Genomic DNA, 13,893 nt, shown 5'->3' with positions numbered 1-13,893 from the left:
CCCCCGGCATCGGCAGGCGGACCCCCAACCACCGTGCCACCAGGGAGGCCCTCCATTTTAATTATTTTAAAGTAAGGAGTTCATGTAGTATCTCCTTCCAATGGTGATAAGAGAAGTTTTATTAACTATATATTTTAAAGTCTCTAAATCAAAATCTTGGAATGCATTTTTCTTTCCACCATCAGAAAATGAGTTTAAGCTATTAGCACTTGGGGTATATTTTTTTTTTAAAAAAAAGCAAAATGTTTCATTTAGTCATGGAATCAAATAGTTTCCTTGAGATAAATGTTAAGTGCCTGTCTTCCAATCTTATAACATTGTATTATTTTTAGGTGTGCAGCATAATGATTTGATACATGTCTATTGCAAAATGATTTCCGCAGTAAGTTTAGTTAAAATCCATTACCACACATAGTTACACATTTTTTTTCTCTTATGATGAGATCTTTAAGATTTACTCTCAGCAACTTTCAAATATTCAATACAGTATTGTTAACCGTAGTCACCATGCTGTACATTACATGCCCAGGACTTATTTATCTTATAACTGGAAGTTTTTACGTTTTGATCAATTTTACTCATTTTGCCTCCCCCTGGCCCCCCACATACCTCCACCTTTGGGAACCACCAATCTGTTCTCTGTATTTATGAGCTTGTTCTCTTGTTTTGTTTGTTTGTCCACACATGTAAGATTATGTATTTGTCCTTCTCTGCCTCACTGATTCCACTTAGCATAAAGCCCTCAAGGTCTATCCATGTTGTCACAAATGGCAGGATTTCCTTTCCATGGCTGAATAATATTCCATTTCATATATGTAGTATATATCACATTTTCTGTATCCATTCATCTGTTGATGGACATTAGTTGTTTCCATGGCTTGACTATTGTAAATAATGCTGCTGTGAACATGACGGGGTGCGGATATCTTTTCCAGATAATGATTTCATTTCCTTCAGTAAATGCTGGGAAGTGGAATTGCTGGATCACCTATCTTCCAAGCTTAATATTTAAGAAACTGAAACATGACTTACTAGCTCGTGTGCTACCAACCTGCTAACTGAAAAGTGGAAAACTGAAAAAGAGCCAACATTTATTGACCATCTTCTATCTGCAATTCCTTGTGGTAGGGATTATTAGATTTATTTTTTTTAGGTGAGAAAACTGAAGCTCAAGAGGTATGTATCTTACCTAAGACCATGTGGTGAGACTGTGATCTTTTGCTGAATGGGTCTATTTATTTACTTATTTATTTAAGCAGCCTTATTATGACACTGTCAAACAGTTAACTGCACATATTTATTTTATTTTATTTTTTGACTGTGCCGTGTGGCTTGTGGGATCTTAGACCCCCGACCAGGGATTGAACAAGGGCCTTTGGCAGTGAAAGCTCAGAGCCCTAATCACTGGACTGTCAGGTAATTCCCACTGCACATATTTAATGTGTACAGTTTAAGTTGTCATATATGCACTCCTGAAAAAAAATATTGCCACAATTAAGATAGTGACTATAGCCATCATCCCCAAAGGTTTCTCATATCCGGTTTGTAACCCCTCCTTCTATCTACAAGCATCCACTTAATGTGGCTGCTGTCATTCATAATACTAGTTTGTATTTTCTAGTGTTTTATATAAACGGAGACACAGCATATGTACTCTTTTTTTTTTTTGGTCTGGCTTCTTTCACTGAATATAATTATTTTGAGATTCATTCTTTTTGTATATGTATTAAGTAGTTCATAGCTTTTTCGTTTCAAAGTGGTATTCTAGTGAGTGAATATATTGCAATTTGTTTGTTCATTCATGTATTGATGAATATTTGGGTTGTAGCTATTATCAGTAATACTGCCGTGAACTTCTACCTACAAGTCTTTTTTTTTTTTTTGCGGTACGCGGGCCTCTCACTGTCGTGGCATCTCCCGCTGCGGAGCACAGGCTCCGGACGTGCAGGCTCAGCGGCCATGGCTCACGGGCCCAGCCGCTCTGCGGCATGTGGGATCTTCCTGGACCGGGGCACGAACCCGCGTCCCCTGCATCGGCAGGTGGACTCTGAACCACTGCGCCAGCAGGGAAGCCCTACCTACAATTCTTAACGAATGTATACTTTCTTTATTCTTGGGTAAACCTAGGAATGGAATGGTTGATCATGTTATGGTAGGAGCAGGTTTAACTTTTTAAGAAATTGCCAAACTTTCTTCCCAAGTAGTTGTACCAGTTTACATTCCCACCAGCACCGTATGAGGGTTCCAGTTGCTCCATATCCTTGCCATCATTTGATATAGGCAGTCCTTTTAATCCTTGCAACTTTAACAGGTGTGTAGTGGTATCTCTCATTGTAGCTTTCGTTCACATTTTCCTGATGTCTAATGATGTTGAACATCTTTTCATGTGCTTGTTTGCCATTTGTATGTTTTCTTTTTTTAAATAATCTTTCTTTTAATTTAGTCTTATTTCATTTTTTAATATAAATTTATTTGTTTTATTTATCTATTTTTGGCTGTGTTGGGTCTTCGTTGCTACGCACGGCATTTCTCTAGTTGTGGTGAGCGGGAGCTACTCTTTGTTGTGGTGTGCAGGCTTCTTATTGTGGTAGCGTCTCTTGTTGTGGAGCATGGGCTCTAGGCACGCAGGCTTCAGTAGTTGTGGCACGCGGGCTCAGGAGTTGTGGCTCATGGGCTTAGTTGCTCCACGGCATGTGGGATCTTGCCAGACCAGGGCTCGAACCCGTGTCCCCTGCATTGGCAGGCAGATTCCTAACCACTGTGCCACCAGGGAAGTCCCTGTATGTTTTCGTGGTTGAAGTATCTGTTTAAATCTTTTGCCCATTTTTGATTGGGTTCCTTGCTTTCCTATTATTGAGTTTTGAGAGTTTGTGTTCTTCTGGATACATGTCCTTTATCAGGCGTACACTTTGCATAGATTTTTTTCTTCCAGTCTATGGATTATCTTTTGTGTATCCGAAGAGCAGAAATTTTAAATTTTGGTGAAGTCTAACTTATCCATATTTTCTCTATGGATTGTGTTTTTGGTGTTATATCTAAGAAATCTTTGCTTAATCCCAGTTCACAAAGATCTTCTACGTTTTCTTCAAGTTTTATAGTTTTAGGTTTTACATATAGATCTATGATCCATTTTGGGTTCATTTTTGTATATAGTACAAGGTCCAAGTTCATTTTTTTGGCATATGTTTAATTGTTGCAGCTCTGTTGTTCAAAAGAAAAAAAAGCTGTTTTTTCTTTACTGCATTGGGCTTGTGCTTTTGTCAAAAATCAGTTGTCCATATATGTGTGGATTTATTTCTGGATTATTCTGTACTATTAATCTGTTTATCTATCTTGATGCCATTACCATGTTGTTTTGATTACTGTGACTTTATAATAATTCATGAAATCAGGTAGTGTTAGCCCTCAACCTTTGTTCTTTTCTTCAGAGTTGTTTTGACTATTATAGGTTCTTTACATTTTCATATGCATTTTAGAATTGGTTTGTCAGTTTATACTAAAAAGCCTGCTGGGGTTTTCATTGGAATTGCTTTTTGATTGAGATTAGTTTATAGCTTAATTTGGAGAAAATTGACGTCAAAAAATACTGAGTCTTCCACTGTTGATTTTATTTATATCAGAAGTTTTCAACTTTAGAGTATATCTAAGAATCACCTGGGGACTTGTTAAAATGCAAATTCCCCAGAGATTTTGATTCTGTAAGGTGTCAGGGAGGGCCCTTAAAATTGTTTTCACTTTTTATTTTGAAGTAACTTCAAAAATAATAACTGTAAGTTTTTTTGTAATTTTCTATATTTCTTCATCAAATTCCGCAGATGTTAACATTTTACCATGTTTCCTTTATCTTTCTCTCTCACACATGTATATCATCACCATCATCATCTGAACTCTTTAAGAGTAAGTTGCAGACATGGTCTACCTTTATCCTTAAGCACTTCCGCACATATTTCCTAATATATATCTCTTACATAACCACAGTACAATTATCCAAATCAGAAAAATAACAGTGTTGCTGTACTATGACCTAATCCAGAGGCCCTATTCATATTTCAGCGATTGTCCCGCTGATGTCCTTTATAGCAAAGGAATCCACATGTTGTATGTAGTTACATCTTTTTAGTCTCCCTTAATCTGGAACATTTTGAGGGAGCACATTTTAACATTCACTCTAGTGATTCATACTAGATTCCTGGACTTGCATAAACACTACTGTGCCTCTTTTATCATGGATTATTTATGTGGTTTTCAGTTTGTAGGTATACAAAGTATTTGTGCTTCTTTCGTCCTTCAGCTTGTAAAGCTTTCTGAAATAGTATGAAAATGGGACTGGTTTCAACTGGATCCCTGTTATAATTTACTTGACTTCATTAGGCAAAGAAATAGGTCCAATAATGAATTCACTTTTAAACAATAAAAATGCAGATCCTTGTATGGCAATACTTTTTAAAGGCGATATGGAGCGGACCCACATATGAGGGTTACTAGGCTGAAAAATTCTGCAAAATGTTCTGAGATTTGTCTTTTAGCCCCATCCTCATCCTAAGAAACTCTGGAAGGCAAGTTTTCTTAAAGCAGGAATTTTAAAAATTAGAGGAATGTTATACTTCTTATACTCAGCAAATGACACCTATTGATGTTTTGAAATACAATGCCTCTGGAATAAAAAGGAAAAGAATGTGACTGTGCTAAAGGATTTTGCTTGCCTCTCAGTTGTTTTCTTTCTCCATACTATGTTAAATGGCTAAAATAAGTATAGAAACAGTTTTTCTAGGGGGAAAAAATGAAAACTTCTTGGATACAAGTGGAGAGGATACACATACAAGTTAAATATTTTAAATTATTTCTTAATTGGTCACTGGTCACTACTTAACGCAAGTAAGTAAACTTCCAATAGTTTTCACAATGTTTTTCTGATGGAGTTTGCTCATCAGATTTAATAGAATCATGTTAAAGATGAGAATATTCTTACATAAGTAGATTTGTTCTGCAGTGTTTAGTTTCTTTTTTTTTCCCTTTAGTAGAACCATTTTATTTATCTTTTTAAAATAAATTTTGATTATAAGGTAGTTCATGCTAGTTATTAGAAAAATTGGAAACTGTAAACCTTTTAGAAGAGACTAGAAAAAAGTCCATATTCCCATCCAGAGATAACTATTGTAAATGTTTTGGCATATTCCTTTCCTCTTGTTTACCTATTTTAAAAAATTTATTAAAATAATATATGTGCTAGAAAATAATACATTGGGTTGAGCCATATGAAACGGGTGTTTTTTTTTTTTTTCCTTGCGTTATGCGGGCCTCTCACTGTTGTGGCCTCTCCCATTTGCGGAGCACAGGCTCCGGACGCGCAGGCTCAGTGGCCATGGCTCACGGGCCCAGCCGCTCCGCGGCATGTGGGATCTTCCCGAAACGGGGCACGAACCCGCGTCTCCTGCATCGGCAGGCGGACTCTCAAGCACTGCGCCACCAGGGAAGCCCAAAACGGGTGTTTTTAAAGGTCTCAAGCAGTCAGTGGTGGCTGATAGCTAACATTTATTGAGAGTTTCCTATATGCCATTGTTACCAAACCGAGGTTCAGCTGCTCGCTGCTCGTAAGCCAATAATTCAAGAGGCAAGTGTCAGTAGAAAGGAAAGGTGTTTTTATCAGAAAAGCCGGCAATCTGAGGAGAAGGTAGACTCATGTCCAGAGACCAGCTCTGAAGATTCTGCTCAGCCATGATAGTCTTTAAAAGGAAAAATGGGGGAGGGAGGAAGAATCTCAGTGAATCATCAAGGCAGGAGGTTGGGTTCTGCATCATTCTCCATTGAGTGCAGACTGGCTGACTCTCTTCAGATGTTAACTTGCCCGTGTGATCTGTCTGCAGGGTTGCTTAGGGGGGCTGTTGGGGGTAGAGAGCTAGTCATTTTTTAACTGCTTAATTCTTCATTTTTACTTCTTTTTATCTAGGAAAAGAATCAGCAGGTTGGGCAAAGCGTGGTATGCATTCAGGAGAGCATAAGTCAGGAGTTAGTTTCAGTTGCTTAGTGATCTCATTCCTATAATTAGGTTCTTGTAAGGTTAGAGGGGAACAGAAATGGGCAAACAGGAAAGGAGCAGAAGAGCTGCTTCCACCATCATACCATCATTGTTTTTGATTTTGTTTTTAAGTGTTCTCCTTTTATTTATTTATTTGGCCACACTGAGTGGCTGGCGGGATCGAACTTGATCGGCAGTGAAAGCGTGGAGTCCCAACCACTGGACTGCCAGGGAATTCCTGTACCATCATTGTTCTAATGGCTTTCTCTGTGTTATTTTATTTAAGTTTCACTAACCAATTATTTTTCCATATTATAAATAATACTTTATTAAATTTAAAAAAAACTGATAAAGAAGGGAAACTAAAACCTAGAACTTAAAAGAATTTTTCAACTTATATACATCAGGTCTTTGATTGAAGAAATGCCAAAGGCAATGTGTGTTGTTAGGATTCACTTACTTTTCAAATTCTGCTAACATCTATGGAGCATTTGCCATGGGTCAAACACTACAATACATTTTCATTTGTACTCTCTTGTATGTTAAGTATCCAGGTTGAATCCCTTGGAGCCAGAACGGATGGAGGCAGCAGAGGTAGGAAAAGTCCACGTAAGCACTGAAGGACTTTCCACCACCCAAAAGCTGTAGACCTGGCCACCACTCCTTGCCAAAAGTCTTTAGGTCATGAAAAAAGGAAATTTATATCCCTGATTTTGCTGGGACAGTTAGGGTTACCTGAAGGCAGCTTTGAAGCTAAAAGTGGGTCATTGGATCGATCATTCCCTCTGTATGTATGAGATTGGAGATGAAGACTTTGCTGCAAATGTAGGGCTCTCTGTGAGGTCCCAACTTGTTCCCAGTCAAATAGCAGTGCTTAACTTATTATGCATTATTATCAATTACATGTATAATTCATACATTTACCCATCTTTTTTTTTCTTTATTTTATTTTTTAAAATATATTTATTTAATTTATTTTTTGGCTGCATTGGGTCTTCGTTCCTATGCATGGGCTTTCTCTAGTTGCAGCGAGTGGGGGCTACTCTTTGTTGCAGTGCATGGGCTTCTCATTGCGGTGGCTTCTCTTGTTGTGGAGCATGGGCTGTAGGTGTGTGGGCTTCAGTAGTTGTGGCTCATGGGCTCTACAGCGCAGGCTCAGTAGTTGTGGCACGTGGGCTTAGTAGTTGCAGTGCACGGGCTTAGTTGCTCCACGGCATGTGGGATCTTCCCGGACCAGGGATCGTCCCCGTGTCCCCTGCATTGGCAGGGGGATTCTTAACCACTGTGCCACCAAGGAAGCCCCCTCCCCCGTCTTTTAATTTTGGAAATTTAGAAGTATTTAAAGAATAGTTCAGTATACATTCTTTTTACCTCGATTCACCAACTCTTAGGATTTTTCAGTGTTTCTTTTCTCTGTTTCTGTAGACGCACACACAGTTTGTTGTTACTGTTGCTTTTGAACCATTTGAAAGTAAGAAATTAAGTTGTAAAAATCATTGCACTTCATTCCTCAATACTGTAGAATGTGTTTCCTGAAAACAAGGATTTTGTGCATAATTGCAATTCCATTCACACACCCAAGAAATGTATCATTGAAACAATAATCTTATTTAATACATGGCTCATATTCAGATTTCCCTAATTGTCTTCAAATTTTCCATTAAAACTAGACCTGTTCCTATACTTTTTATTTGTTTTTTCATCTTTTATAACACTGATATTAAAACAGCCCCAGCTAATTATCTTGTAGGATGTCCCCTAGTCTGGACTTGCCTAATTATGTTCTCATGATTAGAGTCAGGTTAGACATTTTTGGCAACAAGGTCACAAAGGTGATGGGGTGTATTTCCCATTTGATCATAAGAAGAGGCAAATGTCATTTTGTCCCTTTACTGATGATGGTAAACTTAGTGACGATGCATAAACTTTAGCTGAGCCTTTCTGACTTTCAGTACTGTTAAAGGAGTGGGGCATTGCTGCACTATTCACAGTAGCCAAAAGGTGGAGACAACCCACATGTGCATCAACAGATAAACAAATGGATAAACAAGTTGTGATCTATCCATACATGGGAATATTATTCAGCCATAAAAAGGCATGGAGTACTGATATATGTTACAACATGGCTGAATCTCAAAAACTTGATGGTAAGTGAAAGCCTACAAAAGGTTACATATTGAATCATTGCATTTATATGAAATGAAATATCTAGAATAGGTAAATCTGTCAAAAAAGAATGCAGATTGGTGCTTGCCAGGGACAGGGGAAAGGGAAATAGGGAGTAACTATTTAATGGGTACAGAGTTTTATTTCAGAATGATCCAAGTGTTTAGGACTTAGATAAAAGTGGGAGTTGCACAACAATGCCAATGTACTAAATGCAACTGGATTGTTTTCTTTAAAATGGCTAATTTATATTATGTGAATTTCACCTAAAAAAAAAAAATAGCGGGAGGCAGCTTCCTCAGTGATGTAGAGAAAGTAGAATCTATGGCAGTTAAGTAAAAATAGTGTTAAGTGATTGGGGGCCGACTTGTGGTTTCTTATCGAGAATGTACCCAAGTCAAGGAAGCTGAAATTTAGGGGAATTCCCTGGCGGTCCAGTGGCGAGGACTCTGCGCTTCCATTGCAGGGGGCACGGTTCCATCCCTGGTCGGGGAACTAAGATTCCCACACACTGTGATGCAACCAAAGAAAAAAAAAAAAAGGAGAGCTGTTCCTGGGTGATGCGTGTGGCCGACGGCCGACAGCTGCCCCTGCTGCCACCAACTTGGAGAGTTTGTACCGAGTCCCGTTCTTAGTGCTCGAATGTCCTGACCTGAAGCTGTCGGCCATGACGATGTACGCTCTGGTGGTGGTGTCTTACTTCCTCATCGCCGAAGGAATCATTTATGATGTTACCTTCGAACCTCCAAGTGTGGACTCCATGATTGATGAACGTGGGCATCAGAGACCAGTGGCCTTCTTGGCCTACAGAGTAAATGGACAGTATATTATGGAAGGACTCCCATCCAGCTTCTTGTTTACAATGGGAGGTTTAGGTTTCATAATCCTGGACCGATCCAATGCACCAGACATTCCCAGACTCAATAGATTTCTCCTTCTAGTCATTGGATTCGTCTGTGTCCTATTGAGTTTTTTCATGGCTAGAGTATTCATGAGAATGAAACTGCTGGGCTATCTGATGGGTTAGAGTGCCTTTTGAGAAGAAATCGGTGGATACTGAATTTGCTCCTGTTAATGAAGTTTTCAAGCCTGTACCAGTCCTCTGATATGAAATATGGAAAAGGATGAAAAGCAGCAGAAAAGAAACATCTAGTGAAAACATAGGAAGCATATTATAGCTTGGACTAGAATGCCTTCTTGGTATCAAAGAGACAAGCTTATCAGTATTTTTTCCTGCTGGCCTATACTGACATACCAACGATGTTAAGTGGCATTTTCTTCTTTTTTTTATTTCTTAAAGAAAATAGACTTCATTTCTACAACTATAATATTGAATAAAATGATTATTTTTTACAAACCCCTTGACATTTTTTGGAGATGACATTTCTGACCTTCAGAAATTAATGTAAAATCAGGAAGTGAGATCCCATAAGCTGAGAACTCTGAACAGCTGATCAGCTTTACCTGTGGTGCTTTGCCTTTAAACAGAGTGTGTGACAGTACGTCATTTCAGATATGTATGTAAGACTGTTTCCTGAACAATAAGATGTACGAAAGGAGAAGAAAGAAATAATTTTTCTAAAAAAAAAAAAAAAGGCAGCTGAAATTTCGGCCTTCAGTGCAACTTGGTTTGTGAATCTAAACAATTTTTTTTAAAGTATCAGCATTAGTTTTGAGAGCTGCACAATGTTTTGGAGTAAATCTTTTTAACTTTCTCTTCTGTTTGACCTCCAGTTTAGGAGAATCATGTTACCTTGGATTGCTTAGTGGGATAAAAATAGAAAATAGAGGTGATCTAGTCACCTAGTTTTTATAGTGTTTTCTGCTTTCAATCCAATTTAGGATCAAGGGATTAAAAAACTATTTTGGTGCTGTTTATGATATGAAATAGAATCTTTATGCAAGATTATGTTATTAGAGAAAAGTTGTTAGAAGCCCAAATATTCAAAAACAAAAGAATTTGAATTAGTACTGACAACCAATGGAATGTTGCGCAGTCATTAAAAGTAACACTTATGGAGAGGTTTTAATGCCAAATTTATAATACCAAGCAGCTAAGATGAGATAATCGTAAGTGATCAAATACAGAATAAAAAATATGTGTGATCAACTGTGTTAAAAAAACATAACCTGTTTGATGGAGAAAAAAAAAAAGACGGGAAAATTTAACAGTAGTTTTTGTTCGGTGACAGGAATATGAGTGTTATCTTGTCTGCTTCTGCTTTTTGCATTCTCCAAATGTATCCTAGTAAACACAGTTATTATAAAAATGGCTCCCATTTGTCAAGCGCTTGCTCTGTGCCAGGCAGTGTAACATCTCTCTGTTTATTCCCCCAACAGTCCTTGGAGAGTGGTGCTGTTATTAGCCCAATTTCACAGGTTAAGGAATCGAGGCTCAAGAAGTAAAAGACCTCACCCCAGGTCAGGAAGCTGGTTGGTGGCACATTCCAACATAAGGAGTCCAATTTCCCATCCACGTCTTAACCACTATACATGCAAAACACATAATGAATGTTAGAGATATGCAGTGTGTATTCACCTAGAGGAATGTGGTTGGGTGAGTGGACCATTGAATTAGTAGCCGGGGGACTTTGTTTCTGGACCTACTCTTGACTCACTCTGTGATTGAAATTAAGTCAATTTGCTTTTGCTCTTAGTTTCTCCACCTTTATAGTAAAGAAAATAAAACCTTTCATATGCCTGATTCTTTATGCTTATGAACTTGCTTATGTACTTGTAATAAACACATGTTTATGGTGTTATGACCATTAGCTGGGGATAGTTTGGTTTTCTTAAAAAAAAAAAAAGAAAAAAAAAGTGCCTGGGTTTAAGGATTAGACAGATCCAGGTTCAAGTCCTTTGGACACTCAAACTCCCTGAGCCTCAGTTTCCACAACTGCAAAATGGGAACAGAACTCTGTACCGTGAGGGTTGCAAGGAGGAGTAAATAAGGTTGCCCATGCGAGACAGTTACTACTCAGTACCTATGCCCTCCCTCCCTTGCTCCATCATAGCTCAACTGATCCAGCTTGGGGTAGAGAATAATGAGACCTATTTATGTTTCTTATAAATGTTTTGCACATTTTAATACAATAAATTTTTTTTTTTTTTTTTTTTTTGTGGTACGCGGGCCTCTCACTGTTGTGGCCTCCCCCATTGCGGAGCACAGGCTCCGGACGCGCAGGCTCAGCGGCCATGGCTCACGGGCCCAGCCGCTCCGCGGCATGTGGGATCTTCCCAGAACGGGGCACGAACCCGTGTCCCCTGCATCAGCAGGCGGACTCTCAACCACTGCGCCACCAGGGAAGCCCTAATACAATAAAATTAATTAACAGAGGTACATTGTCAGCACACAGACCTGGGTAGAGGGAAGCAGGTAAATCAAAATAGAGTGATCTTGGTAGGAATGAGGGCAGAGGACACTCTTTTGGTCTCACTTCTAGACTTGTGGAAACTTCCAGAATGCAAGAAAACACCCCACTGAACAGTGGAGGGTGCATGCTTCCTTAACCTTTCACACACTTTTAACCTTTAACCCACCCTGGAGAGAGCAAGTCAGTCCTCTATTGGGTTCAATTCAGTATTTGGGTTAAATCTGTCCTGGGAAATTTATTGATTTATATATTTCTAGAAATATAAACATGTGTTCTGTTTTTGCCAAAACAAACAAACAAACCCAAATTTATACCTACATCTATAACTATAAAACAATAATAGATCAAGGTGCTCATGTCAGATACCATGACGGATTGTTTGGGGACAAAGCTCTTTTTAATAAAGTTGAGAATGGATAGGAGCTTGGGGGACCAAAGTTAGTTCTAGATTAGAGACTAGCACATAATAAAGAAGAAAGAGGTAATGACAGTCCTTAAACCAATAGTAATAGCTGGCACTTGTTGAGCACTTACTCTGTGCCAGGCTTTAAGTCTTTTTTTTTTTTTTTTTGCCGTACGTGGGCCTCTCACTGTTGTGGCCTCTCCCGTTGTGGAGCGCAGGCTCCGTACGCGCAGGCTCAGCGGCCACGGCTCACGGACCCAGCCGCTCCGCGGCATGTGGGATCTTCCGGGACCGGGGCACGAACCTGTGTCCCCCACTCCGGCAGGCGGACTCTCAATCACTGCGCCACCAGGGAAGCCCCAGGCTTTAAGTCTTTGTGCTCCTCCCCATTGATGTATTTTTCTTTTCATAAATATTTTTTAGTATAACACATAGCACAGACATAAAAAGAAAATGTCTAGCTTAGCTTAATGTATTACTTTAAGGCAAATATTCTTGTCCTTACTGCCCAGGTCAAGTTTTATCAATTCCTGCTTCATCTATTTGAAGCTACAGCATTAGGTGCACAAACAATTAGGATTGCTCTGTCATTATGAAATGTCAAGAAAAGTGGTAGGTGAGCTAAGGCGTAGAGTCCCTCCGGTGCCATATCTATCTCTGGCAATAGACTTCCTGGAAATGAAGTTTGTTATTGGAATGTGCCCTCTTCATGGGCACGTGCGTAATGACTGCTCAATCAAGGTGAATACTTGTAGTAGGAATTCCTCTGCATTCCTCCTGTCAGCGGCAGTTCCTCCATGTATCACGTCGGGGAGATGGTGTAGGGCCATGGGCTTTGAGAAAGGACCTCGAATTTAGACAGGTCAGCCACTTACATCTCCGTGTAGTTTGGGCAATTCACTTAACCTCCCTAAGCTGCTATTTCCCCTCTTATAAAAAGAACGTTAGGAGTGCTAGGGCTGCTTCATTGATGCTGTGGCTATATGAGGATTAAGTTTAAAAATATTTTGGTGGAATCCACAATACAGTACTTGGTATATACTAAACATCCAAGAAATGTTAAGTCATACTGTACCATTGCTGTCTCGTTACATCACCTCACTTGAACCAAGGTTCAGTTGAACACACTTTGTATATATTAGATCCCCCCTACCTTGGGCCAATGATTGTACAGTACATTGAGTAGATGCTAACTGACCCTGAGGTCTTCCCCTTTCTTACAGCACAGTTGTGCCTTGGAGTCATTGTGTTCCTGGTCATATACAACTACTGGTTCCTCTATATCCCTTATTTGACATGGCTTTACTTTGACTGGCAAACCCCAGAGCAAGGAGGCAGGAGATCCGACTGGGTCAGAAGCTGGACCATTTGGAGGTACTTTAAGGACTATTTTCCAATTCATGTGAGTAGAATTGTTTTATATAGTATGGTTTTAAGCTGGGAAAAAAATTCAAATGTGTTTTTATCACATATTTTTCAAGCTTTTCCCCTTTTAGGGGGAGAGAGCCTGCAATTCAGCCCAAGTTACTAAATGGAGTCTAACCTAAATTGACAAAAGTTAGAAGGCTGTGTATGAGGGGCTCTGGGTTCAGGAAACAGTTTAAAAATTTGGAAACAGCTCTGCCCCAGGAAACGAAAATGAGTCATGTTCTTCATTTCCTCTTGAACACAGAACTGATTCTGAGTCCTTCTGTTTCTTATTGGAAACTAATCAGGGAACATTTTATTTTTTTTTGTCAATATAAATACACTGTAGCTCATCAAAACTTGGGATTTGAATCCAAGTCACAACTACATATTTGGGTTTCACCCCCATGGAGTGCTTGTTGCTGGAGCCTTTGGAAACTTTTGTACAAATTATTCAAACTTCAAGGAGCTGTTTCCTGGCCTCACTGCGTATCTTCACGTGCTTCCATTTTGGTTCCGGTGTCCGC

At 39.2% G+C, this 13,893-nt stretch overlaps 1 protein-coding gene and 1 pseudogene across 1 annotated transcript in view; both read left to right on the top strand.

The window, feature by feature from the left end:
* The window catches only part of MOGAT1 (monoacylglycerol O-acyltransferase 1), a 28,624-nt gene that overhangs the window by 3,787 nt on the left and 10,944 nt on the right, over positions 1 to 13,893 (top strand). Inside the window, 2 exon segments of the mRNA XM_007464334.1 lie at positions 13,183 to 13,361; positions 13,716 to 13,893. The exon segment at positions 13,716 to 13,893 is cut by the window's right edge and continues 11 nt beyond it. Coding sequence (XP_007464396.1) covers positions 13,183 to 13,361; positions 13,716 to 13,893 — 357 coding nt within the window.
* Positions 8,781 to 9,209, top strand: LOC103080795 (oligosaccharyltransferase complex subunit OSTC pseudogene; annotated as a pseudogene).

This window comes from Lipotes vexillifer, unplaced genomic scaffold (assembly GCF_000442215.2).
Source record: "Lipotes vexillifer unplaced genomic scaffold, Lipotes_vexillifer_v1.1 scaffold782, whole genome shotgun sequence".
In the NCBI taxonomy this organism is placed as follows: domain Eukaryota; kingdom Metazoa; phylum Chordata; class Mammalia; order Artiodactyla; family Lipotidae; genus Lipotes; species Lipotes vexillifer.
The sequence above is the reverse complement of the archived record's forward strand: the minus strand, read 5'-3'. Positions and strand labels throughout refer to the sequence as shown.